Source organism: Grosmannia clavigera, assembly GCF_000143105.1.
Source record: "Grosmannia clavigera kw1407 unplaced genomic scaffold GCSC_140, whole genome shotgun sequence".
Lineage (NCBI taxonomy): Eukaryota > Fungi > Ascomycota > Sordariomycetes > Ophiostomatales > Ophiostomataceae > Leptographium > Leptographium clavigerum.
The window spans coordinates 3115453-3143444 of NW_014040801.1; the positions used below are offsets into that span (position 1 = coordinate 3115453).

The 27992-nt window shown below is 56.5% G+C and overlaps 6 protein-coding genes across 6 annotated transcripts; 2 read left to right on the forward strand and 4 right to left on the reverse strand.

The window, feature by feature from the left end:
- Nucleotides 1-210: 210 nt before the first annotated feature.
- Nucleotides 211-1332, reverse strand: CMQ_1633 (diacylglycerol acyltransferase; the record flags this gene model as incomplete). Its single annotated transcript, XM_014318712.1, has 1 exon — nt 211-1332. The coding sequence occupies one exon, from the start codon at nt 1330-1332 to the stop codon at nt 211-213; it is 1122 nt and encodes a 373-aa protein (XP_014174187.1).
- Nucleotides 1333-2946: 1614 nt separating this feature from the next.
- On the reverse strand, nt 2947-5189 carry CMQ_1010 (c2h2 type zinc finger domain containing protein; the record flags this gene model as incomplete). Its single annotated transcript, XM_014318089.1, has 2 exons — nt 2947-3485; nt 3566-5189. 2 exons carry the CDS (start codon nt 5187-5189, stop codon nt 2947-2949), a joined length of 2163 nt encoding a protein of 720 aa, XP_014173564.1.
- Nucleotides 5190-10759: 5570 nt separating this feature from the next.
- Nucleotides 10760-12236, forward strand: CMQ_1227 (sun domain containing protein; the record flags this gene model as incomplete). Its single annotated transcript, XM_014318306.1, has 2 exons — nt 10760-12103; nt 12180-12236. 2 exons carry the CDS (start codon nt 10760-10762, stop codon nt 12234-12236), a joined length of 1401 nt encoding a protein of 466 aa, XP_014173781.1.
- A 1155-nt stretch (nt 12237-13391) lies between these two features.
- CMQ_473 (vacuolar protein sorting) lies at nt 13392-18086 on the forward strand (the record flags this gene model as incomplete). The annotated part of the gene is made up of 2 exons (XM_014317552.1): nt 13392-17314; nt 17366-18086. 2 exons carry the CDS (start codon nt 13392-13394, stop codon nt 18084-18086), a joined length of 4644 nt encoding a protein of 1547 aa, XP_014173027.1.
- A 1342-nt stretch (nt 18087-19428) lies between these two features.
- CMQ_1100 (uncharacterized protein) lies at nt 19429-22733 on the reverse strand (the record flags this gene model as incomplete). Its single annotated transcript, XM_014318179.1, has 3 exons — nt 19429-20943; nt 21926-22442; nt 22708-22733. 3 exons carry the CDS (start codon nt 22731-22733, stop codon nt 19429-19431), a joined length of 2058 nt encoding a protein of 685 aa, XP_014173654.1.
- Nucleotides 22734-26224: 3491 nt separating this feature from the next.
- On the reverse strand, nt 26225-27972 carry CMQ_608 (L-lysine-aminomutase; the record flags this gene model as incomplete). The annotated part of the gene is made up of 5 exons (XM_014317687.1): nt 26225-26536; nt 26608-27158; nt 27231-27418; nt 27499-27650; nt 27712-27972. 5 exons carry the CDS (start codon nt 27970-27972, stop codon nt 26225-26227), a joined length of 1464 nt encoding a protein of 487 aa, XP_014173162.1.
- Nucleotides 27973-27992: the final 20 nt, after the last annotated feature.

The following is a 27992-nucleotide window of genomic DNA, read 5'->3' on the forward strand; positions in this document are numbered from 1 at the left end:
CCGGCAGCTCCGGCTCTCCCTCTGCACGCTCTGGCTGTCGCCAGCCTCTCGTCGCGCCCTAGCAAGACATGCTGCACCGCCAACACGCACAGCCCGAGCCATAACTGTGATGATATTTGCTGTCTGTGCGATCCACGTACATGTCTGCGACCAGAAGCCCGCCCTGTCCAAACTCGGTCCAGATACCCCGAAGCAAGCCGGCCAGCAAAACTAGGCGAGAATCTGCATCTCCTCGACGCGGTCCTTGGCATACACATCCTTGTGCTCGTCCCAGAGGTGCTGCAGCTCGGCGACGTAGAGCCCGTGCAGGCGCTCGACCTCGGCCGGGTCCAGGGCGCCGGGCGTGGCCTTGTCGACGGCGATGGGTCGGCCGACGACGACGTTGAGCGGCACGCGGTAGGGCATCAGGCCGTAGTCATAGTTGAAGATGCCGCGGCCGCGCATGAATGGCAGAGTGAACTTCCAGGCCTTGAGCACGTACAGCTGGAAGCGGTGCAGCAGCGGATGGGCGTCGCCCTGGAGCTGCTGGTACAGGTCGACCTCGCCGAAGCCGAGCACGGGGACGAGGTCGGCGCCGGTGGCCATGGCCACCTTGATGAAGCCGTAGCGGCCGTGCAGAACGAGTCGCATGGTGCCGGGGTTGGCCTGCAGCGACTCGCGCGCACCGCCGACGACAATGGTCACGGCCCGGCCAGCACCGTGGCCGTCGGGCCCGCCGCGGCTCAGGTGGTTGACGATCGACTGGCGCGACACGGAGCGGATGCCCGCCAAAAGCAGGTACTCGCGGTAGAAGGGGATGCTGAAGTTGGACTCGAGCGTCAGCAGGCTGTTGGTGATGCCGGGAAACTTGGCCGCAAAGCCAAGGCCCTCGGTCGCAAACGACGCCCACGCCCCGTGCGAGATGATGCCGTGCGGATGGTACCCGAAGATGTACTTGCGCTCGGCCGCCAGATCGGCCGTCTTGTGCAGCTGTGCTGGGAAGTATGCCCCAAACCAGCGCCACAGCGGCAGCGACCGAAACCACTCCGACCGCCAGTGCAGCCGGCCGTCCGTGGCGGCGGTTGAGAAGAGCAGGTGCAGCATGTACGGAATCAGCAGCGGCCACGCCAGCGGCACCGCGCAGCAGAAGAAAAAGAGCGGCAGCGATACCATGATGCTCGTGCAGTGGATCAGCACCGCCAGCGTCTGCTTCCGTCGTCGCAGCGGCACCCGCAGCGGTGCAAACCGCACCTTGGGCGACTTGGCCGGCCCGTCTGCATCGGTGCTCGTCTTGGGCTGCGTCCCATTCGTCGCTGTCGCCGCCTTGGGCTCGATTATCGAAGCCGTAGACATGCTCGTCTGCAGGTTCTGTCTGCTGTGCTTTACTGTGCTGTGCTGTCGAATTTCCTCTCACTGCTTCCCTTTATGACTGTCAGCGACTTAAACCGACAAGAAAGTGCAAATGCCATTTTCAAAGAGAGTTGCTATTTGCACCGTAAAATTTGGCTATCTGCACCGTAATTCACTGATAAGAGATATAGTACATAGGGTGGGTCCCTGCTTTCACCCCTAAGGACCCATAATATAAATTTACTTTTAGCCAATAATATTCTCGCACCGTTGTCTAGTTAAGTACAGAGTACTCTGTACTCTATACTCTATACTTTGTACTCTATAGGCAAACAAAATACATAATTGAATTATATTAGCGATAATATCCACTAAGCTCTAGCGCATTATCGCTAATAACTTTCTCTGTATAAATTACACTCTGCACTATGTATTGCTATAGTTATAGAAGAGCAGTAAGAACGAACTTTTAGTAGGGACCTCCGTACGTTGTAAAAAGTACTCTGTAATAGTAAGCAACTTTTTTTACGGCAAAAACGTAAGTCTATTCCTATTCTAGTATAGCGCAGAACAAATTAACCAATCAACTAAGTTTTCTTAAACCCACCCTATGTACCATATTTCTTATCAGTGGAGTACGGTGCAGATAGCCAAATTTTACGGTGCAAATAGCAACTCTCTTTGAAAATGCCAGTCTACACCATGCAACTCACCCCGACAACCTGCTCGGGTCTTTGTCTCACCTAAAGACAATGCAAAACAGCTCTGTCTGTTTCTCCTGCCGCCTAAATGGCAGAGCCGACGAGCCCTATGTCGAATGCTATTCTTGTGCAGTGTGCCGCAGTGCTCCGACGCCGACGGCCACCAAAACCAGTATTCCACGCTGTGGCCGGAAGCTCGCGGAAAGATGACGATAGATTGCTCTCAAAATCAGTGTCAGGTTTGTCCCCTGACTAAAAATTGCCAGCCTATGTAGGTCCCTGTCGCGTAATGACGTCAACCACTGTGGCTGAGTGAGGCGTCCCTTCTGCTTTGGCACAATTTGACGAATTCGGACAATTTTTCATTCAAAATGTCCTAGAACACATAATCCATATAATAATACAGTGGCTTTATATAAACTTCAACATGTCGCAAACCATACCGTCCGCCTAGCATCTCCCCGGTGATCGTCTCCCACACACGTTTGGGGCTGTTCTTTGGCGGCCAAGAGGCACATATCAAAAAAACGCTTCGAGACCGGCTACCGACTCTCTCAGTCGGTTCGCCATGGCAAACTTTTTTTTCTTTTCACGGAAACGCTTGGCATCGGCCCTCCTCCCAGCGCCTTCCAGACAAGCAAATAGAAAGAAACCCCGAGAAAAACAAGCAGGCAGGGAAAAACATGCAAAGATACTTATGCAAATGAAACGCCAGACACTCGACCCATTTTGACAATAAACCCCCTCCATGATAGATAGACAGCACAAGTGCCACACAGCACGCAAATTTCACCCGGATTAACAACAATCACGAAAGAAAGGGTACAAAAACAGACCCATCGGGCGGGGCTGAGCGGGCTTGACGTTCCGGCAAAACCTCCACCGGGTATGGCCCAATCGCTTTCCATTAGCGGCCTTACTGCTGCACGATTGCATTCTCCAATTGCTGCCCGATGTGTTGTTCCAGCTGTTGCTCGGCATGTCGCTCTGCCTGTCGCTCCGCTTGTTGTTCCGCTTGCTGGTCTCTCTGCTGGTCCGTCTGCTGGTCTTCCTGTCCAATATGCTGCTCGGCCTGCTGTTCCATCGGCGACTCCATCGGCGGGTCCATCGGCGGTTCCATCTGAGATTCCATCAGCGGACCCATTGTCGGCTGTGTATCTGGAACCGGATCGACGGAAATCGCCACAGCCTGTGCTTGGCCGTCGGTCGTCGTCGGTTGGCTGCGCGTGCCGGCGGTCCCTTTCGTTAGGCTGGATATCTGGGCCTCATATCCAAGCTTCGATGCTTCCAGAAGCGCAATACGCTCGTCCTGCAGCTTCAGTTTCTCGTCTTGCGCCTTGAGCTTGCTCTCCAGAGTCTGAATATACGTCCACATGCCCTGCTCGGACGAGAAAATATTCGCATTGGTATCCCCATTGCCACTGGGGCCATTGGTTTTGATCTGCTGCAACGGGTCTGTGGAGGATAAGACTAGAATTGTCAGTAAGAAAAACGCACCGGACTCATCAGAGCGTCTCGGGCAGCAGCAAACGCACCATGCGGCTCCGCCAAGTTGGGCCTGCGCAGCGTGAACTGTGCCTGCGTGAATTGTGCTTGTGCACCCGACGGTCGGAGAGCATTCGAATCCGGGCCAGCAGCAGGGCTGAGAGGCTTGGGGCTCTCGGCAATTCCGTGCTGCGAGAAAAGAGAGGCACTGCCTGTGCTGATCGGGATCGACGGCATACTCGTGCTTGGCGTATGGCCCCTTCCGGCTGCTGTCGTCGTCAACGCCCCATTTGTCAGACTCGGAGTCGAAGACGCCCCAGGGGGCGTGCGGTCGATGCTCGGTGGATAAAGGCTGCTGACTGCTGGCCCTCTCTGTCCGTCTGACATGAGGGGATACGTCCGTGCATGTGCGCCAAACACGTCTGTGGACGTTCGGGGACCCCGGCCATGCGGCAGCTTGTTGACCGGCAGACTTAGGCGTCTGCGCTCGTCGTCATCGGTATTGTCGTACTCGATGCCAGTCATGACCGAGCTGTCTGCATCGGCAATGCTGGAGGCATCGAAGCTCTCGTCTGCGGCCGCGCCACCAAAATTGCCCGACGAGCTCGACCGTCGCCCAGCACAGCCTCCTGCACCCTTGCTATGCCGAGCCAGGGCGTCGCCACGAGCAAACTTGCGGTCGCATCGTGGGCATATGTGGGGCTTCTCGCCCGTATGCAGTTTGCTGTGGCGCTTGAGGTCGTGCAGCCGTCGGAAGCGCATGTCGCATCCTTGACAACTGTACGGCTTTTCTTGGCTGTGTGTGAGGAGGTGACTCTTGAGGTTGTGGTGGCGTGTGAATTCGGTTTCGCAGTAAGGACACTTGTGCTTCTTGTTGGATGGCGATTTGGGTACCAGCTCTGAAAATGCCCCTGGCCCAGCCAATCCGTGCACATCGCCAGTATCCGTCTGTGTGGAAATGCCTGGGGTAGCGTACAGAGAGTTCGACCGGTTCTGCTGCGTGTCCACGCCCATCTGTTCTGCGCTATGGCCGTGACCGTGACCATGGACATTGCCTTCGCCGGCAGCGAGCCCCTCAACGGCCGCTTCAGCAAGGGCAGTGGCGTTGTCGGCAGTGATCTGCGCATCAGCATCTTCGGTGTTCTCAGCGCCTGCGTTTTCACCCGAAGCAGCAGCAGCAACGGCAGCAGCAGCCTCAGCTACCACTTCTGTAGTAGCGGTCCCGGACGCGGCTTTCTGAGACATCAGGGCCTCAGCTCCGCGCAGGACTGATAGAGCTGTCTGTGCCGCGTAGTCATCAGCGCCTAGGGGCTGCAGCACGGAGGCACCCTCATGCGCATGTTCTTGTTCGACGCGTTCTTGGCCATCGTCATCGGGAGGTTGGGAGGTCAATTCGGCGGTGGCATCGGAAAATCGCGAGCCGGTAGCGAGCCGGGCAATCTTTTTAGGTGATAGGCCAATACTGGACATGTCTGCGGCAGCAGCGGATGAGCCGAGCGAAGGTGAGCGTGGACGCTTGATTGATCGCGTAGCTTCCGATGCAGAGGGGTCGATTTCAGGGTCGATAACGGCAGAAAGGGCAGAAGGGTCTGGGGAAAACGCCGGAGTTGGGGGGCCGGGAAGCGCAGCATGCGAAGCCCCTGTGGCTACGGGACCCTTTCCGGCAGAAGCCATGGGTGCAGCTGTTCAAAGGTGGTGGTGGTGGTGATGAGAGAAAGATTGGCGATGGTACGTCGGCGACAAAAATAGTAGAAAAAGGGGGGGTGGGATAATTCTTCGCTTTATCCAAGAGAAAAAACGAAAACTATCAATGTTCCGTCAACAGTCGCGTGCAGGGCCGTTTTTTCGAATCCCCGTTGTTCTCGCGCCTCGTCAACGCAATCCAAAGGGCATCGTCAAATGCAACGGGACTGGGGAGGCTGCGATCGATGTGTGGCTGAAGAAACGTGGCGAGAGCTTCGTTCGTGCCTGTTGGGAGTCAGGGAACGTTGGTGGAGGAACTCGCACACAGGCAGAATGATGCTAGTAAGAACAATTTTGATAGCGGCCGCAGACGGATGTGTTCTTGGCGGTTTTGTGGACAGGTACGAGTTTGCGCGGGTGTTCTGGGGAAAATGCTGCAGAGCTGCAGGATTGGGGTGAGAAGGGAAGAAAAGAGAGAACTGCCGGACCTGAATGGCTAGTGAGGCTGGAGGTCGCCGTGGCATGAATAGTCAGATTTTGTCGGGTGGTGTAGCGGCCTACAGGCGGTTCAGCGCAGTGCTAACTAGCGTAGTGTCACTGTGCGGTTATGTCTAGCCGATGTTCCCATTGGCTGCTTGGACAAGGTGCAGGTGACATTGGCTGCTACGGGCTGCTGTAATGTGCCCGACAGGCGGCCAGTGCGAGAAACAAAAATAACCCGGGAAGCCGGGGGCAAGCGCGACCGAAATGTGGTGCACTTTGTTTAGCCTCAGGGAAGTAGCCGTCGAGGAAAAGGACAAAGTCCGCTGCCCTGAGATCGGATAACACGCAAGATTCAGCGCGACGTTCCGGGGCGCCACACTGGGCGTCTACTCGTATACGTGAAATTTGGATGGCCGTTCAGCATTTCCCTTGCTGCCTGTCGCCTACACAGTATGCTATTGGCAGAAGCAGCAATGCGAGGGGGTGTGCGCAGGCAGCTGAGAAGGGGCTCGCAGGCCGTGATTACGACTACATGTCCCTACGAGTAGAGAAACCTCTCTCAGATGGTGGAGGACGGAAAGATGATGGGGGTGTGGGGTGATGCAAATGCGATTTTGTGGCTTGGTGCGGCGACTGGTCTGCGCGCCGTGGTTGGCCCGCCGCTGGGAGAGGTCGTAGCTGAACTGACTCGAAGCAGCGAGCCACAGCACGGTTGCTCGCTTTTTGCGCAGCTGGCATCGGCATCAGGCCGCGCGAGACGGCTGGCGGAGTTGCGCTGGGTGGCCGCAGGGAATAGCGGCTCGATAAGCTAGGCCGACGACATGTCGCTGCGTGAGAAGAGGCTCCCGTCGTAGGCGAGATGGTTGCGAAAAAGGACAAATGGCCAAGTGGACCGGAACCCGGCTTGACCAGGAGCCTGTGCGTGCTTGTCCCCATGATCTTCCTCGAGTCACTGCAAGGACAGAAAGAGCCTCTGCAAATACAGAGAATATGTGCTCGCTTGCACGGAAATATCTACATCAGAGCATACGACATAATACGACGTCCTCCTGAATCTATTTCCAGAACTATCAAATTCATGCGGCCCCCACTGGTTGTATGTGGCTGTGTCGTTGTAGATCCGGACAGGCCTTCCAGCTCTCCAGGCTTCGTAGCAAGGAGCAGGCTCCGTGCACCGTGTGTGGCTGAATCTCATTTGACCGAGTAACTCGCAGTTGGCTTCTGAACAGACCTCCGTTCCTACAACACCGCGAATTGAGTGTATTTGACATACACCGGACGTGAGTTACTCAGGTAACCAACTTAGCTGTCTGTGTTCTGTGCCCAGAGGTACTGTTCGTATGTCGTGGGAAAGTAGCGTCAAGTTATTTGTTGACCTGACAAAGCAAATGCTGCCACTTCCTTCACTTTATTTCCTACTATACGATATATGGCTTGTACGGGCTTTTCGACGGTCCATACGGAGTATTCTTTTCTCGTATATGTAGTTCTGGTAATCGTTGGTCCTGCTTCCTCGTGACTGCAACAGATTCGTAATGGTTTACGGGACTTGTGTTCATCGTATAATTCGGGCAAGACAAATATGCAAGGCAAAGGTAGACTTAATTAATATGAAATATCGCGCATTCAACCTTTGAAGGTAAATAACAAAAGCACAGCAGATGTCTGCAGCCAATTTACGGAGTGTAAATTGTAAAAACAAGCTTGGCATATTAACATCAGTAATCCCTACATGACTTCCAAAGTACGGAGTACATTCAAGCAATCGTTACGAGAAAGTCTTGCATGTCTTCATAAGGCAACTGACTATGTCTTGCTTAAGTAAAATGCCCTGTATAGGGATGCTATTATTGGCCTGTCTTCAAGCCACCCGTGACTAATGTCAGTGATGATGCAGCCTTCAGCCTAGACATAATTGTCTTCGTCCGTACGTCGTAGCAACAATTAGGAGATTTAGCAGCTTACGAGATACGGAGCATATGTTCATTGAAACACTGGTGGAAAGAGCTACTCGTACGGCTGGCAAGGTGTCTTGACCGCTTGCTTACCCGCTCAATAGAAAGCTCGACAACACGCTATATCAGGCGCTTTTTACCCTTCAGTCCGCTTAATGCCTTTTGGGAGAGTTTAGTATTCGGAATAGCATCTGTAATAAAGACAAAAAATCGGAGCAATTTACCCTCTGATATCCGTACCAAGGCTATTGGCACTCTACACAGTAAATATAAGTCCAGCCAATTCGAGACCACGCCGTGACTTTTATGCTCCAAACTAACTAGCTCATCATGCCGGCCATGTCAACAAAATTCCACTTATGACGCAGCGAAACCAGTTAGCCTGTTGCTGGGTCCGACCATTGTTGTAGCGCATTCATGTCAGCGATCTCTGTTTGCACGAGCATGCTATGTGTTTTACTCTGTACACGTGCTTTGCAATCGTACGAGTACATACCACGGCCACGTTACCTACTGGAGTGAGCTGGTCACACTGGCTTTTTTTCTGGGATGTCTTTGTGATATTTCCAACATACTAATTGAGAAACCGCGGCAAACAACGTTTCTTGTTTCTTTTTCTTTACACTACTTCGGCATGGCGGCAGGCACACATACTTGCTTATAAAGAGGGCTACAACCACATCGTTGCATTGGACGCAAGGAACTGCCTTGACCACCGCACATTCCAACGTGCCTAAGGAGACACATGTCTCGGGCGTTGGATGACAACAGCACTATTGGCCTGTGCGTCAAAAGCCTAATTGGGGGATATTGTTTCATCTCCGCCGAGCATTGTCATCTTTATGGTTGCACGAGGCCTTGATTTGCCGGTTTCAGTCAAGAGAACAAAAGAGTTCCGGTGTCGATTGCAAAACAGCGAACACCGAGAAAAACAGGCTTGCCTGACGTCGCATTTGCGAGCTTTAACGGAGTATGATTGCTTTCTCTGCGCAAGCCACTTCGGCGTGCCGTAAGATACGTCGTACATCGGATGGAGAGAGCAAAACAATACACTCACCCTTACGAGTCTTCACACGTAATATACACAGCGGTAGCTATCCGCAATTGGGTGGGCGCCACCCGACCCATGAGCTGCCGCGTGCGCCTGCGAGCTCCGAAAAATGTTCTGGCCCAAGTGTGGCACTTCGTCCAGCGTGTTGTTCGCTCAGACCGGCAATCGGACCCAGAAGTGTGGGCTGGGCTGCGTACTCCGTACTCACGGACAGAAGCTAAAGCTCGTACGCGTATCGTGCTCGCAGACACCCCAGAAAACGAGTCGGATTACGTGTGCACTACACGACTTGCCGGTGCATTGTACGATTCTTGATGGGGTAGAGCTAGAAGGAAATGAGATTGAGGTCGCAGAGTGGCCAGCAGAGCCACGTACGCCTTCTAGTATTCCGTAACGTGCCTACATGTACTCCGTAGGCATGTTTCTGAGAGTCGGAGTCGGATATATCAGGTGCGCTATGCGGAAAGTGGCTGGGACGACAATTCGTGCAAACAGGTTTTGTGAAGTGCGGATAAGGTTGAGAACAGCAGCGAATATACGGAGTAAAGGAGAAGAAACAGGCGAAGAGTACGGAGTAAGCAAGGCGATACTATGCGAGAGCAGGCTCCGTAGAACATACGATGATGTAACAGTACGACGCACAGAGCAGGGTAATACTCCGTAGTATCGAGATGTTCGTACGACACAAACGAAGGGCAACTGGCTTGGCTGCCATCAGGAATCAAGTTCAGTCCGGCGATCCCCATTCCAAGGGTTCCTGTGCCAATCCAAAAAGGAAATAGTCCAGGTACCGCTCGCGCTGTCACGAGGGAAAAGGGGGTCCTTATTGCGGGGCTCAATCATTGGACCAACTGCATGAGGCAAGGCGGGAAGACAGGGTAAACGTCCGACCTCTTTGGTTCCTTGTAGCTGCTCTGCTGGTCGGAGTACCTTTGAGACTGGCTAAGGCGTGGCTGATGCGCGCAGTACTTTTTCAAGGGGTGCCGGTACTTTGGCCGTACGAAGACCTAATCGACACAGTGCTTGCATCTCTATTTCCCGCCTAATCTACGACTCTCGTCTTTTGTCAACATTCGCAAGCCTTAGCAACATGTCTGTCCGGATTTATTTGCCCCTTCTCTGCGAGTGCCACGTTCCCCTCGGTATGGCAACAGCGCAATCATCGCAATCATGCTATTTCTAGGATTTTCTGGCTGCCATTGAGGCTGGCACGGCTTCCTTGGCTTCCTTGGCCTCCTTGGCTTCCAACCGGGTCTCGGAACAGGAACACTCATCTCATTCCAATCCACACCCCTCCCCCCTGTCGAGCGACAAGCACGAGTAAAATACTATGTACCGTGTTGACGACGGCCGCCGTGGGGCGGAAAGCACGCGCCTCTGCTTCTCATTTCCCCTGTCTGGTTCTGCCCCTTTCGTGGGGAATGCAATTTTATCGGGACCCTCTAACACCCAGTTAGAGAGGCTGCTTCCTCTCGCGGTCTCCTGTCTTTCGGGCGGTGGGCTAAACTACCTTGGCAATGCAAGCACATGATTAATCAGGCTGTTGCCGCTCCCTTTCTTTCCTCTGGTTTCTTCGTCTTCGGATCTTGCACTCGTTACCACCCACGCTCGTTTCCCGTGCCATCGTCAAACCTCACGACGCTCTTTTGCTGTCGACGCTATTCTCCATCCAACAGGGAGCCGACGCTCTCTACCACGCTCATTTGGGGTTTCACGAATAAAGACCGGTCCATCGAAATACGATAATATTGCCCCAAACAATTCAAAAAGGTGGGTTTACTTACCAGGGAGGGCCGAGAGGGGAAAATGCGGTGTCAGAGCACCCAAGCGACGAGTCAGGGTGACGGAAGCCATGGGGCCATATGTGCCAGCTTGAGGACACTCCTCTTGTATTCCGAAACTTTGTTGAGAGAAACACCGACCGATCGATAGTCAATGCTGACGCGACTCTTGCAGACCTTCCTGACCGATTGCGCGATATCAACGAAGGTTTATCTCTCTCTCCCGAGGCGGACTGTCTGATGCCGAATAGAAGTTAACGCTAGGTTGGGGAAAAAGGACAACACAACACCATGAAGGGACTCGCCAACATCGCCGTCGCTGCGGCCTTCGTCGCCAGCGTCGCAGCCGACTCTCACGGTCACCACCACGCGCGCAGGCTGGCACAAGGCAGCCCTGTAGCCAAGCGTGCTGCTACTGTTGCGTACGAGACCGCCTACGTCTACGCGGACGGCTCGCCCGTGTCTACGGACGAGGCCCACGAGTGCATTGACGACGGCAGCTGCATTGTCCTCGGAACGGCCACGCCAGTCTACACGTCGCCTGCGCCAACATCGACGTCGACCTCTTCCCTGAGCACCAAGGAGGCCCAGGAATTCTTCGAGTCCAAGATCACGAGCTCGTCCACGTCGAGCTGGTCGACCTCGACCGCCTGGACCTCGACGTCCACGAGCACCAGCACGAGTTCGTTCAGCACCAGCACCAGCACCAGCTGGAGCAGCACAAGCACGAGCTGGAGCAGCACGAGCACGAGCTCCTCATCGACGTGGTCGACGTCTACTATCAGCAGCACGTCCTCATCAGCGTCTGCAGCGGCCAGCAGCAGCAGCAGCAGCACCACCACTGTCTCGGGCTCGGGCACGAAGTTCCCCAGCGGAACGGTCAAGTGCAGCGAGTTCCCGTCGGCGTACGGCGCGGTGGCCGTTGACTGGATCGGGCTTGGCGGCTGGGCTAGCATCCAGACCACGGGCAGCTGGACACCGGGCTCGCTCATCAGCGACATTGTCGAGGCGGTTAGCGGCGGCTGCACGGAGGGCTCGTTCTGCTCGTACGCCTGCCCGGCTGGCCAAACTAAGGCACAGTGGCCGACGACCTCGCAGGGCGCAACGGGCCAGTCGATCGGCGGTCTGTGGTGCAACAGCGACGGCTACCTCGAGCTGACCAACGACAACTTTGACACGCTCTGCCAGGACGGCCTCGGCGGCATCACGATCAAGAACGAGCTGTCGGACGAGGTGGCCGTGTGCGGTACCAACTACCCCGGTAACGAGATGATGAACATCCCGGTGCTGGCGGGCGCGGGCGAGACGGTCACGCTCACCAACATGAACGCTAAGACGGGCTACGAGTGGGAGGGCAAGTACACCAGCGGCCAGTACTACGTCAACAACAAGGGCGTCACGCTGGAGCAGGGCTGCGTGTGGACCAGCGCCGACTACCCCGACTCTGCCGGCAACTGGGCGCCGGTCAACATTGGTGCCGGTACCGACATCTATGGCGTGACGTACATCTCCATCTTCCCGAACACGCCGACGTCTTCGGCCGAGCTCGACTTTGACATTGAGATCACCGGTGACATCAACGGCGATTGCTACCTCAAGAGCGGCTCCTACTATGGCGGCGGCAGTGGCTGCACGGTACGTAACATGTTGATATTTCTGATGTTTCTGTTACTTTTGACGTGTTTGGATCTTCTTGCTAACGTGTGCACAGACGTCTCTCACCACCGGCGGCAGCGCTGTCATCAAGTTCAAGAAGTACGGCAGCTAAACTGGCCGATGAGGTGGAGGTGCTGTTTTCCTTTGTTGGCTTCTTGCTATAATTATATTTCCATTTCTCACGATCTACGGGCTTCGTCTGAGCGGACCTACTCGCTAACTGGAGATGCATGATTCTGTGCATCGCACGGGAGATCAACGGACAGGAGAGCGGCCTGTCCCCGTTTATTGTAATTGTGGTTTCTGTGATTTGGTCTTGTTTTTTTTTGGTTTTGTAAATACAATCTAGTGATTTTATTTGTGTTTCTACGACTGGGAGAAGATACGAAAAGGCGAACCGGGGTATTAGAGCGAGGAATAAGGAAGGGAGAGGTGCGAGGATAAACGTCTTATTTACCAGAGCAACCAATCCTGACCGCAGCGAGCCAGCGTGCGAGCGGTTCTTTTCCGAGCAAGCTGGATCTGGGGCTTGCAGTGTTTCTCGTCAGCCAATAGTCTAATGCTCCGTTTTGCACATCCTGTGGGCAACCTCGAGTGGACCGGTATTAGCTTAGCCGTGACAAGATATGCCATGCATGAGACGGGAACGGTTTCGGTGTAAGGGCTGAAGCTGAAAGATAGCACGGAGTACGGAGCGTCTCCGCCCCCGCGTCCCCATGCGCGTTGAAGACGTCAACGACAAGAGGCGAAGAAGCTGTTTGGACTTGGCACAGCGCCGATCGCCGGCTGCTGTTAGGATGGTACGGCGTCCCGGGCGTCATGCTGTACGTGGGACAGCGTAGCGGGCTATCTGAGCGCTAAGCCACCTGTTTTTGTGGCTCCCCTCACCAGCCACCCCTGTAGGCAGAAGCCCTTGCTGCTTGCTTCTTTCTGCAGCTACGACCGACTAGTCAGCGCGCCTGGCCGTAAGGTAAGGTCTTTCTCCTTTCCAGTTTCTCATTCTCGTTTCCCATCGTCGGCCACGTATGCGCATTGCCACTCGACCATTCCGTCTTTGCCGCTCCATCGCCCTTCCAGCTTCCATTTTCTCTTGACTATCCTGCCAGGCGACGGCTATCTGCACATTTTATCATTTGAGCTACCTGGCGGGCGCCCGCATCTCCTGAAGTAGCTTCTCTATCATCGCTCAGTCCCCGCGCGCATTTCTTTCTTCCCTTTCTGCCTTTCCGGCTGGACGACCTATGACCGTCCCGATACAAGGCTGACCATGATGGTCCGGAGAGCTTTACGGGCAGCGGCCGCACTGGCCGTGCCTTTGTGGTGGGCATTGGGCGCCACGACAGCAGCCTGGGCTGCCAAGGACGACCCCGAGATCCACGTCAGCTCGTTTTCCTACACACCCGACAGCCTCAACTACTTTGAGGACTCGGACGTGATCCTCTTCCACGACTACGTCGACGGTGTTATATTCCGGTCCGTCGATGCCGGCAGCAAATGGGACAAGGTGGCGGCCATCCCGGCCCAGGAAGCGTCGCGTCTCATCATGCACGACTTCGACCCCACGCGGGCATACGTGATGACAGAAGGCGTGGTGCACTACCGCACCGACGATCGTGGCAAGACGTGGCAGACATTTTTCACCGATGCCGAGCCCAGCTTGTTCCAGTCCGATTTGCTCGTCTTCCACGCCCACGACCCCAACCGGATCATCTTTAACGGCATGGACTGCATCGCCGGCAGCTGCATCGAGGTGGCCATGTACACGACAGACGGCTTCCGCACGGATGCGCGGTTCCTGCGCGGCAATTCAGCCGGCTGCTGGTGGGCCTGCTCGACCGATTTGTTCAGCACCGGCTCGGCCGACCTCGACGCCAGCCGGATCCTCTGCATCGTCAAGGACCCACGGTCGATCCTCAAGCAGGACCAACGGCTGGTGGTGTCGGATAACTTCTTCCAGGCGACGACGGCGGACGGGACGATCCAGGAGTTCGAGCCCAACCTCGACACGGACCGGCCGATCCAGGGAATCGTCAACGTGGCCCCGGTGAAGAAGTACCTGCTGGTGGCGACGACGTCGCTCAACACAGACGAGATGGCGCTCTTTGTGACGGACGACACGCTCCGGTGGCACCGCGCCGTCTTCCCGACGGACCACCAGATCAACCAGGAGGCTTACACAGTGCTGGAGAGCACTAACTACAGCCTCCAGATCGACGTGATGACGACGCGGCCGTCTGACCCGATGGGCGTGCTGTTCACGAGCAACTCGAACGGCACGTTCTTCACGCGCAACGTGGAGTACACTAACCGCAACCAGCGGGGCCACGTGGACTTTGAGAAGATCTCGGGCATCCAGGGCATCTTCCTGGTCAACCGGGTGGAGAACGGCAAGGCGGTCGACAGCGACCGCGCGCAGAAGAAGATTGTGACGGAGATCACGTTTGACGATGGCCGGACGTTTGCGCCGGTGACGGTGGGCGGCAACGACCGACTTCACCTGCACTCGGTGACGGATCTGAGCAACATTGGGCGGGTGTACTCGAGCCCGGCGCCGGGGCTGGTCATGGCCATTGGCAACAAGGGCGAGTCGCTGGGCCGTTATGCGGACGGGAACCTGTACGTGTCGGACGACGCGGGTGTGACGTGGATCGAGGGTCCGAAGGGCCCACATAAGTACGAGTTCGGCGACCAGGGCTCGATCCTGCTGGCGGTACACGACGCAAACGACGTGGGCGAGGTGACGTACTCGCTGGACCATGGGCGGACGTGGCGGACGGCAGCGCTGCCGGAAGGCCTCCGGGTACGGCCGCTGATCCTGACGACGACGCAGGACTCGACGAGCCTCAAGTTCCTGCTGGTGGCGGACACTAAGGAGAAATCGCTCATCATCGCGATTGACTTTGAGGGCCTGCACGAGGCGACGTGCAAGCCGGACGACCTGGAGGACTGGTGGGCGCGGGTGGACGACAAGGGCCAGCCGACATGCCTCATGGGCCACACGCAAAAGTACCACCGGCGCAAGAAGGAGGCAGCGTGCTTCCTCAAGGCAGACTTCCGAGACCCGGTGGTGGAGACGACGGACTGTGACTGCACGGACAAGGACTTTGAGTGCGACTACAACTTCCGGCGCAACGACAAGGGCGAGTGCGAGCAGGTGGGACCGGTGCATCCGCCGGAGGGAGCGTGCGGCCGCGACGCGAAGGCAGACGCGACCTTTAAGGGGTCGTCGGGCTGGCGGCTGATTCCGGGCAACACGTGTCGGCGCAGCAGCGGGCAGCAGAAGGACGAGCTGGTGCAGCACAAGTGCGCAGACTCGGCGGCGCCGCCGGCAGCACCAGCATCGGGCAAGGTGGCGCACACGACGCAAGAGCTGGGACTGCAGCGACAGTACGACGGGTTTGAGAAGCACTACCTGGAGCGCGGCGATTCGAGCGCGGTGGCGGACGAGACGATCATCATGCGGCCGATCAGCGGGACGTCTGAGGGCGGGCCGATTTTCGTGACGACGGACCACGGCAAGACGTGGACGCGGCCGGCAGTGTTTGACGACCTGGCAGTCTGGGCGATCGTGCCGCACGAGTTCTTCAGAGAGGCAGTCTTTTTCGTGACGGCGTCAGGACGGGTGATCTACACAATCGACCACGGCGAGCACTGGCACGAGTTCCAGGCACCGTATCCACCCGACATGCGCAACCGACGGACGCCGCTGTCGTTCCACGCGGACAAGAAAGACTGGCTGATCTGGGTGGGCGAGAAGTGCGAGGGCACGGGCGAATGCTCGGTGGAGGCGTCGTACTCTTTGGACCGCGGCGACAACTGGCAGACACTGCTGCGATACGTGGAGCGGTGCGAGTTCATCGGGTCGAGCGCGTACCGGGTGCGGTCAGCCGAAGAGGTGCTCTGCCTGGCGCGGGCACGCGAGGCGGGCGGGTCAGCGGCGGAGAACCCGCTGCAGCTGGTGTCGAGCAGCGACTGGTTCCGCGACCACAAGGAGGTGCACGAGCAGAATGCCAAGGGCTTCGCGACGATGGCCGAGTTCATCGTGGTAGCGGCCGAGGACGGCGAGCGGAAGAGCCTGCGGGCGTTGGCAAGCCTGGACGGCGAGAAGTATGCGGAGGCACAGTTCCCGGCCAACTTTGACACGCCGGAGCAGCACGAGTACACGGTGCTGGACAGCTCGACGCACGCGGTCAACCTGTTTGTGGCGACGGAGACGCGGGAGGACCAGCGGTACGGCACGATCCTCAAGAGCAACTCGAACGGGACATCGTATGTGCTGAGCATTGCGGGGGTCAACTGTGACAACCGATACTACGTCGACTTTGAGAAAGTGCTGGGGCTGGAGGGCGTGATGGTGGTGAACATGGTGGCGAACCGGGACGATAAGGACAAGGCGGCGAAGAAGCGGCTGCAGACGAAGATCAGCCACAACGACGGGGCCGAGTGGGCATTTATGCCGCCGCCAGAAAAAGACCGGGAAGGCAAGGCGTACGGGTGCCGGCCGAAGCTAGGGGCGAGCGAGGGCGGCGATCCGGCGTGCGCGCTGCACATTCACGGCTACACGGAGCGAGAGGACAGGCGCAAGACATATTCGTCAGCCGGTGCAGTGGGTCTGATGTTTGGCGTGGGCAACGTGGGCGACAGCCTGGGCGAGCTGGCGACGGCCGACACGTTCATGACCACGGATGCAGGCCTCTCGTGGCGCCAGGTGCTCAAGGGCGCGTGGACGTGGCAATTTGGCGACCAGGGCTCGATCGTGGTGCTGGTGCCGCGACACGGCAGCACGCGGACGGTGCAGTTCACGACAGACGAAGGGGCGACGTGGCAGGAGTACCAATTCAGCGAAGACGAGGTGGAGGTGCTGGATATCACGACGCTGCGGTCGGGGGCCTCGCGCAATTTTCTGCTGTGGTGTCGACGGGGAGGCAGCAGCGCGGCCGTCTTCACGATCAACCTGGACTTTACCGGCCTGGCCGACCGGCCGTGCGAGCACAACGACAAGGACGCCAAGGCGTCGGACTACTACCTCTGGTCGCCGTCGCATCCGCTGATGCCGCAGTCGCAGTGTCTGTTCGGACATGTGACGCAGTATCTGCGCAAGAAGTCGGACCGGACGTGTTACAACGGCTTCCGGCTGCAGCACCTGTACAACACGGAGAACTGCACGTGCAGCCGGCGAGACTATGAATGGTGAGTGAATTTGGTGTGGGTGTAGTAGTGAACAAGAAGACTGACAGACAGTGACTACAACTACGAACTCGACAACCACGGACAATGCTCACTGGTGCCGGGGCTGGAGCCGCTGTCCAAGGAGCAGTGGTGCAAGGATCATCCAGACGCCGTGGACTACTACCCGCCGTCAGGCTTCCGGCGCATTCCGCTGACAACGTGCTCGGGCGGCGACGAGTTCGACAAGCAGACGGTGCCGCAGGCCTGCAGCAACCACGAGGACGAGTTCCAGCGCAAGCACCGCGGTCCAGGTGGCCTGGTCATCTTCTTTGCCGTCGTCATTCCGGTCAGCATGGCTGCTGCCGTCGGCTGGTGGGTCTACAGCAACTGGACGGGCAAGTTTGGGTCCATCCGGCTGGGCGAGAACGGCACGTCACGTTTTGCGCTCGACGGCAACGCTCCATGGTTCAAGATCCCGCTGATGGTGCTAGCCGGCGCTGTGGCTGCCTTGGGCACGCTGCCGCTAGTAGCCTCGACCGTGTGGCGGACGACGACGGACGCGTTGGGGCGCTGGACCGGACGCGGCAGTGGTGGTGGTGGTGGTGGTGATCGCGGCCGGGGAGCCTGGAGCCGGATTGGCCAAGGCTTCGGCTTTGGCAGCAGTGGGCGTGGTTCAGGCGGCACGCGACGGTTTACCACACGTGACAGCTTTGCACGTGGCCGGGGCGACTATGCGGCCGTGGACGACGACGAAGGCGAGCTGCTGGGGGATGACAGCGAGGATGAGGTGTAGGGGGAAAGCGAATGGAGAGAGGCAAGAAGAGAGGGAGAAGCCAGAGTCAGCAGAAGACGGGAAGACGACACGAGGCAGAAGAACCTCGAGAGGGACACTCGTCCAACAACACAAGACACACAAACGCACCTTTTTGTCCTTTGAATACCGTTGCTGCACGGTGGAGAGAGCTGGTGGAGGTGTCTGACATTAGAGCGCTGTTCACTGTTCACTGTACTCCGTACACTACCATGTATATGCCCTCAAGTGAGATAACCAGCTGCCTACAGAGAGCTGCCGTCGGTGATACACTACTACGGTCGCGCCATGTCTCACGGCCGTGTGTGCCGCCGGACTGTCTCTCTCCAGTGTCCGGGCTGTCTCGGCGGAGAGAGACCCCATCGTTGTCTAGGCGAATGCCTTGGCAGAGCTCAAAGGGAGATCCTGATGGACAGCTTATACTCTGTGCGACACGATTGCGTAAGCAGAGACTATCACAGGTCACGTGCATGGCTGACGGAGAAGTCCGGATCCGGAATCCCCCAGCCAAAGAAGGACGAAAAAGGAAAGACAAGGGAGAGAATCCCTGCGAGGGCAGATCAGACATCGTTTGTTATGCATCTTACATAGTACTTTGTACTCCGTACAACACACCTGTATTGTTGTTGGGATTCCTGAAACACCATGCACTACTGCAACCCGGGTGTTTGACGAGTGCAGAATGCATGCGGCCTGCAGGAGTCGAAGCAGGGTGGTAGCAGCGCAGATGGGCCTCTGTGCTAGACTTGCGCTTCCCAACGACTGTTTATCAAGAGACCTCGTAAAGACGGGAACGAGAAGAAAAGAAGTACGAGTATGCGGGACAGCTCCGACCTGACGCCACATTCCGCCTCTGCCGAGGCGTCCATAACTTGCTCGTGCTCGTATAGCCAGAACGACATCACATTCATGCAAGGGCAGGTGGAATTGACTGAGAAGCGAATATGCCAAGGGCAATAGAGTATACTAGGTATAATATGGGTATTTTGCATGTGGAAACAGTCTGTCAACACGACAAGGCGTCGTTGGTCGGCAAGAAGGTCTACCACCAAAAGTGGAAAGAGCAAGGTCTATAGAAGGAGTGGATAGCAAAAGCATCGCTGGCTAGTAGAGCAAAAAGAGTGTAGGAGACGTCCGTCATGAGAAGCCAACCGCCCAGAGGCCAGAAAATGACAAAAGGAGAGGAAAAAGCAAAAACAAGCAACAAGAAAAAAACCGAAAACCGAAAAAGCACAAAAAAATAATAACAAAAAAGAAATTAGGACCAGATGTATCGCAATTAGGAGTTGCCTGACGCTGGAAGCCACTGTGGATCAGGGGCCACTCAGGATCGCCGCATCCGGTGCCAGAACCGCTTCATCATGCCCTTCTCAGGCGGGTCTGGGCCCCAGTGATCGATGCCCGCAAACAGCTGGTCGATGCTGTCCTTGGGCCGCGAGCTGCTGCCCATGGCCAGGTCCTCGCGCAGCGGCGACTGCGACTTGCGGCCCAGCGGCAGCGGCTGCGGCTGCCAGCCATACATGAGCTCCTCACAGGCGCGTAGATCCGGCCGCGTCAGCGTCATGCGCAGCGTCATCTCACGCGACGACATCGGCGCCTGAGCGTAACTTTCCGATGGCCGGTGTCCGGCGACCACGGTATCGGCCGTCGAGAACAGGTTCGGCGTCCGTGGCGATTCGGGATCGGGCACCGAAGCCTGGTCCGTGTCTAGCCGGTCGTCATCGTCGTCGTCCAGGAACGTCTGCATCGTGTTGGAGTTGTCCGAGAGAGTGCGGCGCGAATGCATTCGGCTCCGGCTCCGTCTCGGAGAATTGGCATCCAGCGCTCCAGTGGCCGCATCCGAGACCCCCTCCGTCGACGGAAAGCCAAACTCGATAGCCTCGTCGAACTTTTGCGGCGAGGCCAGGTACACCCGCAGCTTCAGGCGCGCCTCGGGATTTTGGTAGTGAGCTGCACCCGGGTCGATCGAGGAGAGCGATATGTGGGATGTATGTGCCGTGTGTGCTGTGTGCTTGGGGCCGATCAGCGAGAGTGCCCGGGACTTGCGTCGTGGGTGCTGCGAGGCCACTGGTGACTGCGGCGGCACCGTAGATGGCACCGTGGATGGCACTGTGGGAAACGGTGATGAGCTCTGACTCGGGCTCGGCGACACCGACGCAGTGGACCGGGTGTCCTTCACCGGTGGCTGACTTGGCTCGGCCAGCGGCAGGCTGAAGGGGATCTTGGACACAGACATGCGGCGCCGGAACGACGGATGTCTCTCCTTGTTATGCTGGGGCAGTGCTTCGCGGAGATTGGCGTGGTAGTCGTCGAGGAAGAGACGCAGATCCAGGTCCTCGTCCTCGTCTACCCACCGGAAAGAGTTGTAAAATGAATCGGGCACGGCACTGGCCCGGTTGCCGGCCAGGTCGAGCGGCCCAATGCTGCCGTTGCCTACAGACTCCATGCTGCGCCGAGTCGACAGTGAAGGACTGTCAATCTGGATGTCCGGAATGAGCTGCCGGGTGCTGGCACGCCGTCCTATCCTGTACACGGCCTCGTCGGCGGCGTCGAGGATGACACTGGCACGGAGCTGTCCTGCTAATATGACCTGCTCCTCGCGGCTGAACTCGCGCTTTCTGAGCTTGTCGGGCAGGGCGGCATAAATGAACGAGTCGGTCACAGGCGATTCCCGCAGCGATTGTCGCCTGAGACGGCCAGAGATATTCCCTGAGCCGCTGGGATACTGGCGCGACTTCCGGCGCTTCAGATTCTGTGCAGAGATGTCGTCGTAGTGCTGGCAGATCCCGTCGACACCGGAGTCCTGAGCGAAGCGAAGTCGTTCGAGCGTAGAGAAGTACTGCACAGGGCAAGAAGAGAAAGCATGCGTTAGAACCCAGGCATTTTGTTATCTCCAAAAACAGACAGACAGGCCAAAAGCAAACAGAAAGAAGCAACTGCCAGAGCAACACGGTAGGGCTGCTGGCCGAAGATCATCAGGCAATGAAAGCAGAAAGCGGGACGCAGGGAGAGAGAGGCAGGTTTAATATAAGACGGGCAAAAAAGGTCGACCAAGGGAGACTATTATGGAGCCAATGCAGGTGAAATGGACTGTGTGAGAAACGCCACCAGACTGCACGAGAGCATCTTGCAGCACGGAGTACTCGTGCGTGCATACAGAGTAGCAGGCATGCAGCTGCGGGTCCAATGTCCAGATCTCGTCTGGCCGTGAACAGAAAGGGATAAAGGCAGAAAAGACAGGGAACAGGCGCCCTTGACAGCTCAAAGACGGCTTAGAGCCGCCCCTAAAAAAGCTTGGGGTGCATGGGGACCGAGCATGCAGCTTGATCGAGTTTGTGACACTGCAACGTCTGTGATGCCTCGCTGCCTTCTTCTGGCGTCGCAGTGTGCTGTGACGAGAGCACACTTGGCACATACTAGGCGCAGCCGAGTCAGACGAAAGTCTGGCGTCCACTCGGAACAGCAGCGCGAAGCCTAACTCGTCCAGCTCGTCTTGCGAATGATCCAATCGCTTTCCTGGCCTGCAGGCTAGACAAGGGACAGAAGGGGTGATCTCCCACAGCTTTTCCACTTTAGGCTGTAGCCGCTGGAGCCACCAGCCACCAGCTACTCGTCAAGAATGAGAGTGGTGCTATTTGAGGGAGGGGAGCGCGCCTCCAGACGGCCAGTGGCGAATGGATGCATTGCAGTGAGTGTATCGCACTTGCTGAGCTGCCTGTTCTGGCCTTCCTTGCTTTTGCTCGCTGGCGCGGTTTCGCTGCTTTCTTTTTCCATGCAGTGAAGGGAACTAAGGGAAAAGGCTGGCTAGCACAGTATCTTACCTTTCTCTGTATAGCAACGGGAAGTGCCTCGAACTCGTCCCGGGACAACGGTGGCGGCACGCCCGACGAAATCGATGCGCTTCTGGCGCTGCCATAGCGCGTGTCGTGGGTGTTAGCGCTGTAGCTGCGGTAGCCGCTGCTGCTGGACGAGCCAGCACGACGATCCGATATTCTCGCTGGTCTGCCCGATGGACTCTCGCTCTGGTGCCGCCGTCCTGCACCTCGTGCCAGCCGTCTGAGCAGCGGGCTGGGCGAGATGTTCCGTCCGGTCGAAGGGGCGGATTCTGGCCGCCACAAGCCCGTGCCGAGGATTGCGTTGGCGTGCTGTTGCGCTGCAATGTTGTGGTGGTAGAACGCGCCGTTGGCCGATGCGGCGGCGACTGTCATGCTGTCCATGCCGCTGTCGTCGCCAGGCGTTGCCAAAGCGGTCTGAGAAGGCATGTCTGCAGCCGGTCGGCCGTGCTGTTCTGTGGTGTCGGTGTCGGTGTCGGGACGGTGTCGTTGGGCGAGCTCGGAGCTGCACGTGGGCGGTGAAGTGGGTGCGAGACTTTTCTCTGGCAGCTCTCCTTCACGTCGAACTCAGGGGACAAGCTGGCAGTTCTGTCGACAGCAGGATGAGATGGTGAGCAGAATGGAAGACAGACGAACAGAGAGGACGAGAACAGAAACGTGAATGTCTGCAGAAACGGCAATGGCACAGAATAACAGGCTCAGCAGCCAGGCGGGAGAAGTCCAATTCCTCCCGCTGACCCCGTCTGTTCCTCCCGACAACGGTCACTCACTGGTTCAGACGGTACAACCAGAGCATCCGTGGTACGCGCGGTACTCAGTGCTAGCCAGCACTAGCAGCCACCCAGAACAGACGCGACCAGACCGTCCTCACCTCATCTCATCACGCCGGGCCAGGGCCAGAGCCAATCCGCACGAGCCAGCTGTACGAGTACCCGTACATCGTACTTTGTACGGGCGAGTACGAGCAGACGAGCAGACGCAGAGCGGATCCCTTCACCCAGGACCGGCAAATGAGGCAGACAGGACCGGGGGTCACAGACTGCTATCCACCGCCACCGGCCGCCAAGCCAACAGCGGAACCGGCCTAGCTGGTGCTTTTTCTCCATATTGCTGTCAGGGGTCGTCAACTGGTAGTCAGGGGTTCAGGGACAGCTGGGGTGGCGTTAGCGTGCCAACTTGGTCGTAGGGCGGGAGAGAGGGGGTGGGGGGGATGTGGAAGGTAGATGACGCTGCTGCATATCGTACGAATAAAAACGTATAAGCAAAACTCAGCAAGTTGTTCGAACGTGCCCACAGAAGTACTGGGTTTGGAGATGGGTTTTGTCACTATTTTGGCACCGCGATAGTTTGGGGCTGTTCCTGTCCTCTGTGCCTTCCCTTCCTGCCGTGTCCAGACGCGTCCGACGTGCCTTCCGCAAAAAGACGCGTGGGCTAATTGCATGTTACAGATACATGCATACGTAGCACTCTGTATTAATGCATAGTAGCAGTGCAGAAGATTACACTGCCGAAGCTACATGCGTCGTAGCACTACGTTATAGTGGTCAATTCTGGTGATGTTCTAATTAGTTCATTTAAACACTAATCAAAGCTGCAAGGAACCCCAGCATCGCTGAGACGTGCCAGGGGCCGTGATGGCACGGCGTTCTGCTGAATGCGCAGGCACCGTTCAGCACATTTTTGCCGCCCGTTCATGCAATGCAATGCAGTTCCGCTGCAGCCATGTATCGTACATAGTATCGTGGACATATACTCGCACACGTATCGTCCATCACGAGCAGACACTCGTAAGATGCACATGTTGCCTCGGTGGTCCAGCCGTTGGATACGAGCAGCGCTTTTTGCAGGGAAGCATCTCGAACATCAGAGCACGTCGTTCTGCCGCCGTTTTTCTGCTGTACGCGTACTTTTTCCACTTCGCCTGCATGGACAAGAAGTAGCTTGCTTGCCTGCATCCTATCGTACTATGAGCAGCCGCCTGCCTTGCCTCAACGATATAAGATACTATTTGAGAACGAGTACCGGCTTTGCGGGTCCCAGCCGCTATCCAGCCAAGGATGTCCAGTCTCACTCGCATCTCTGACCGTTTATGACAAGCCCCACGCCCATCCGAAGCGTGAGGCAATCTGCAGCGCCGAAAAGGACGGCATATCATTGCCCGTTTCGATCGGCCTGGCCGATCTCTTACGGAGCTCACATCGACAAGCCGCCCCATCAGCTCTCGAGCTTACCTCCGATACACCCTTCGTCTTATTGCATCTTGTTTGTAATTAAACGCATTTCCCATCATCCGCTACCACTTCTCGCTTCCAAGCTTCCAGGCTTCCTGGTTTCCTTGGTTTCCTGCTTTCCTGATTCCAGCTCCGTTCTCGCGCCTGTCGTCTGTCTTGGACGTATCCTCGGGCTTTCTTCTAGGCGTCTTCCATTGCAACGCTGTCCTAGAACCTGGACTTTGGCGAGATATCATGGCTACTTCCGTGCGCAAAATGGGCCGTTGCCATACCAGTGACATGGATTCATTTGCTTAGTGGCAGTGGCTGACCCAAATGACAGGTCTTTGGGAAATACTGTGCCCCAGTCCTAGTGCACGAGCACTCATCTATAATCAAATATGCCGGCGAGTTTCCAGAGACCTCTCCGGGGAATCTTGCTGCCGCCTGTGCTCAGACAAGGGCTTGGCTAGTGAGTGATTACGTAGTCGAGTGTGGGCAAAGCGGTCCGGATGCCGGTTCTCGCGCTCTCACAGGATCATCGCTCGTGGAACAAGCCGGCATACTCCGTACTATGTAGAGAGAGATGGATAGAAGCACGATCGAAGAAGGGGGAGACGCCCCAACGGCCACCTATTGCCACCCTGCGGCGTTTCCGGCCCCGGCAGAAAGCCCCATTTCTGATGTTGCAGTGGCTCCCAGGTGAGATGATCCATCGCTCCTCGCTCTCTCGTTCAACAGCTCGGGCTGGCGCCCGTACAGAGTACGGAGTCCGAACAGCCACAAGCAAGATCCCCAGCGTGACATCGCTACGCCGCGAGTCATACTCGTTACTATGTATACAGAGCCCGGAATATTAATACGCACAGAACGACACCCTACAAGGCCCCATGCCTCCGAAAGTGGGTTCTTGCAAAACTTTTTTTACCTTTTTACCCTCGTATCATCTCTCAAAGATCCCTATCCGCAGGGTTCCGTGTCCAAAACATGCGACAGGGAAATCACAAGACCGTACTCAGCTGGAGGGAATTTTTGGGCTCAGACTTGAAAACCCACCCTGGCAGCCATGGGGAAGCATTTCGGATGGAGGCCCTGTCTCTGCTTCGCCCCGAGCAGATGTCATTCATTCTGGGGAGATGGCAAGATATATACGGAGTACGGAGTAGCTCGGGTGAGATAGCCGCCGTTTCTCTCCAGTTGTTCCTCGTACATACGTACATAGTACGACGTACTCCGTACACCGATTGTTGAGCTGTGCTGCTAGAAAGGGGTGAATCAGACATGGTTTCGGCTTCCTGCAGAAGTGGGCTCCTGATTCGGCTTGTTCCAGCTACGACTTATGTAGTAGGTCCCGATTTTTGGGCGGCTCCTTGGGCGTAGGCTTCCAGCGAATAGTAGCTGGTATCGGCCATCGTCGAAAGGACTGGAATCGGCTACGCTCTATATGCTGGGAGTAACGGTGTGAAGGCAGCCAACCCGACGAGCACATTCAACTCTACTGGATTTAAGCGATGTTGGTTTGCATTAGTTGGAACTGCTCACCGTGAACAACCGACTCCATAACTGGTAATCCTTTGGTACGTTCACATCTGATGTCATGTGTCTCTGGCCGAAACTAACACAAGAACCTTCCTGTTCGCTTTAACGCAACAGCATGACAAGCCCCCCATGCAACACACCGCATCATCGGGTAATACCGTAGCTGTCCATTCTTCATAGGAAGCACTTTCATGTTGCCTCGTACCAGAAAAATATGATACCCAGCAGCAAACTCAAATATTGCACACCCCATTTAGATGGCACGTCCATACAGTAATCTAATAGCTATTCATTGACCCAAATCTAGTGACCTTGTTCTCTATCCGGTAATCTATTGCCGTCAAGCCTCCGATGGCTTGCCATCGATAGCATGCCATTAATAGCAATGCATCAGGCAGTACTCCGTAATATATATCTAATTCCCCAAGCCCATGGTATAAAGTGCAATTGTCACTCCAAAAAAAAGACACCGCCACCAGTCCGTATGTAAAAGTGCTCAGCACTTCATTTCGAGAAACGAGGTGGACTGTAGATCCCCTCACGCGCTCGTGGGAGTGGTAGATGGCACAGGAAGTGCATCCACAGGATCGTAATACTCATACACCTTGTTGTCCTTGTCTCGGCCAGTCACTGCAGGCGCCATGAACCGGGAGACCCCAGTGTTGCGGTCGTAGTCAAGGTGCGAGCAAGCCAGACGCTTGCCACCACCGCCAGGCAGGTCCACGACGAACTGCGGCATCATGAAGCCAGCAATAGAGCCCCGGATCTGAGCCTCGATGTCCAGGATGGTCTGGAGCGGCGTCCGGAGGTGCTCTACCTTCTCGACCATGTCACATTGGTACACATAGTACTGTGGAAATCGAATAAGCCTATGATTTCGGACATCCAGAAAGGGGGGGAAGGGAGATTTGTAGTTCCTACGGGGAAGATGATGTTGTCGGCCAACTTGCGAATCAGCGTCGACATCGTGGCAACGTCGTCGTTGACACCTCGTAGCAGCACCGTCTGGTTGCGGACCATTATCCCAGCCTCGGAAAGCTTGCGTGCTGCCTGTTCCGTCACCCACGAGATCTCGTTGGGGTGATTAAAGTGCGTGTGCAGCGCCATCGCCTTGCCGGCCTTGCGTGCTTGCGTGGCGACATAGCTGAGTGCATCGAACCAGCTGTCCTCTGCATCGAGGATGCGAGCAGGCGCCACGGCCACGCCCTTGGAGGCAAACCGGAACCGACGGATGTTCGGCATGGCAATTAGACGCTCGCCCACATACGCCAGCTGGTCAGGAGTCAGGTAGTAGGCGTCACCGCCAGAGACGACAATGTCCTGCAGAGCAGGCTGGCTTTCAATGTAGGCAAACACCTCTTCCCAGCGACGCTTGGTCGGCTTCATCGATGCCTTCTTGACCGACTCGGTGTTACCGCCCACGGCATATGAACGCGTGCAGAACATGCAGTAGGTCGGACAGACTGATGTGGCTATCACGGTCCAGAATCAGCCAAGGACGTAAATGATAGCAACCAATTGCAAACTCCAGACAATAAACCTACGCAAGAAAAGAGCCTTCTCCGGATAGCGGTACACCAGACCACTGACGGGAGAATCGGCAGACTCGTGCAGAGAGTCGAGCGTCAGCTTTGGGTGATCAGGAATCATTCGCGATTTGACCGGCAGAAACTGGCGGAAGATAGGGTCATTGCGAGGATCCTTCCAGTTGATCCGGCTGAGCACATATGGCCTATACGAAGTCAGCCATTGTCGTCAAAGACAGGAAAAGGCGAGTGGGGATTGGGGGCTCAGCACGTCATTCTGGTCGACATTGTGGCCGCTTTGATGCCGTCCATGACATCGGCTACGAGATCCTCGCGTGTCTGCATCTTGTCACCAGTTTCTTCGTAAGGTACAGCGTCAGGCAGCACGGCCTCGAGGAAGTTGGCGAGCTTTCTCTCTCCTTGGACGGTCTGCGCCACCTATCCGTCAAAATCAGCATTTTTCTTTTTTTGTATTTTCAATTTTCGTAGGGTTACTAACGCTCCATCGGTAGGAGAGAAACTGATCCTGGGATATGTTCCCCCAGACGGTGATCTTTCGCCAGAAGCTATCATTCAGGGCTGTTGGTGCTGCTGCCATGTTCTTCTGGCTCTCCTCGGTCTGGATTTCCTCGATGGACCTCTCCTTTAGGGCTGTCTGGGCCCTGCGAGGCAAAGTGGCAATCCCGCGAGTGCCTCGGAGACAGGCTGCATTGGCAGTAGAGATACAGCCGAAGTACACTCCAAATTTGGAGTAACCCATGTTAAGAAATGTCGGGTTAT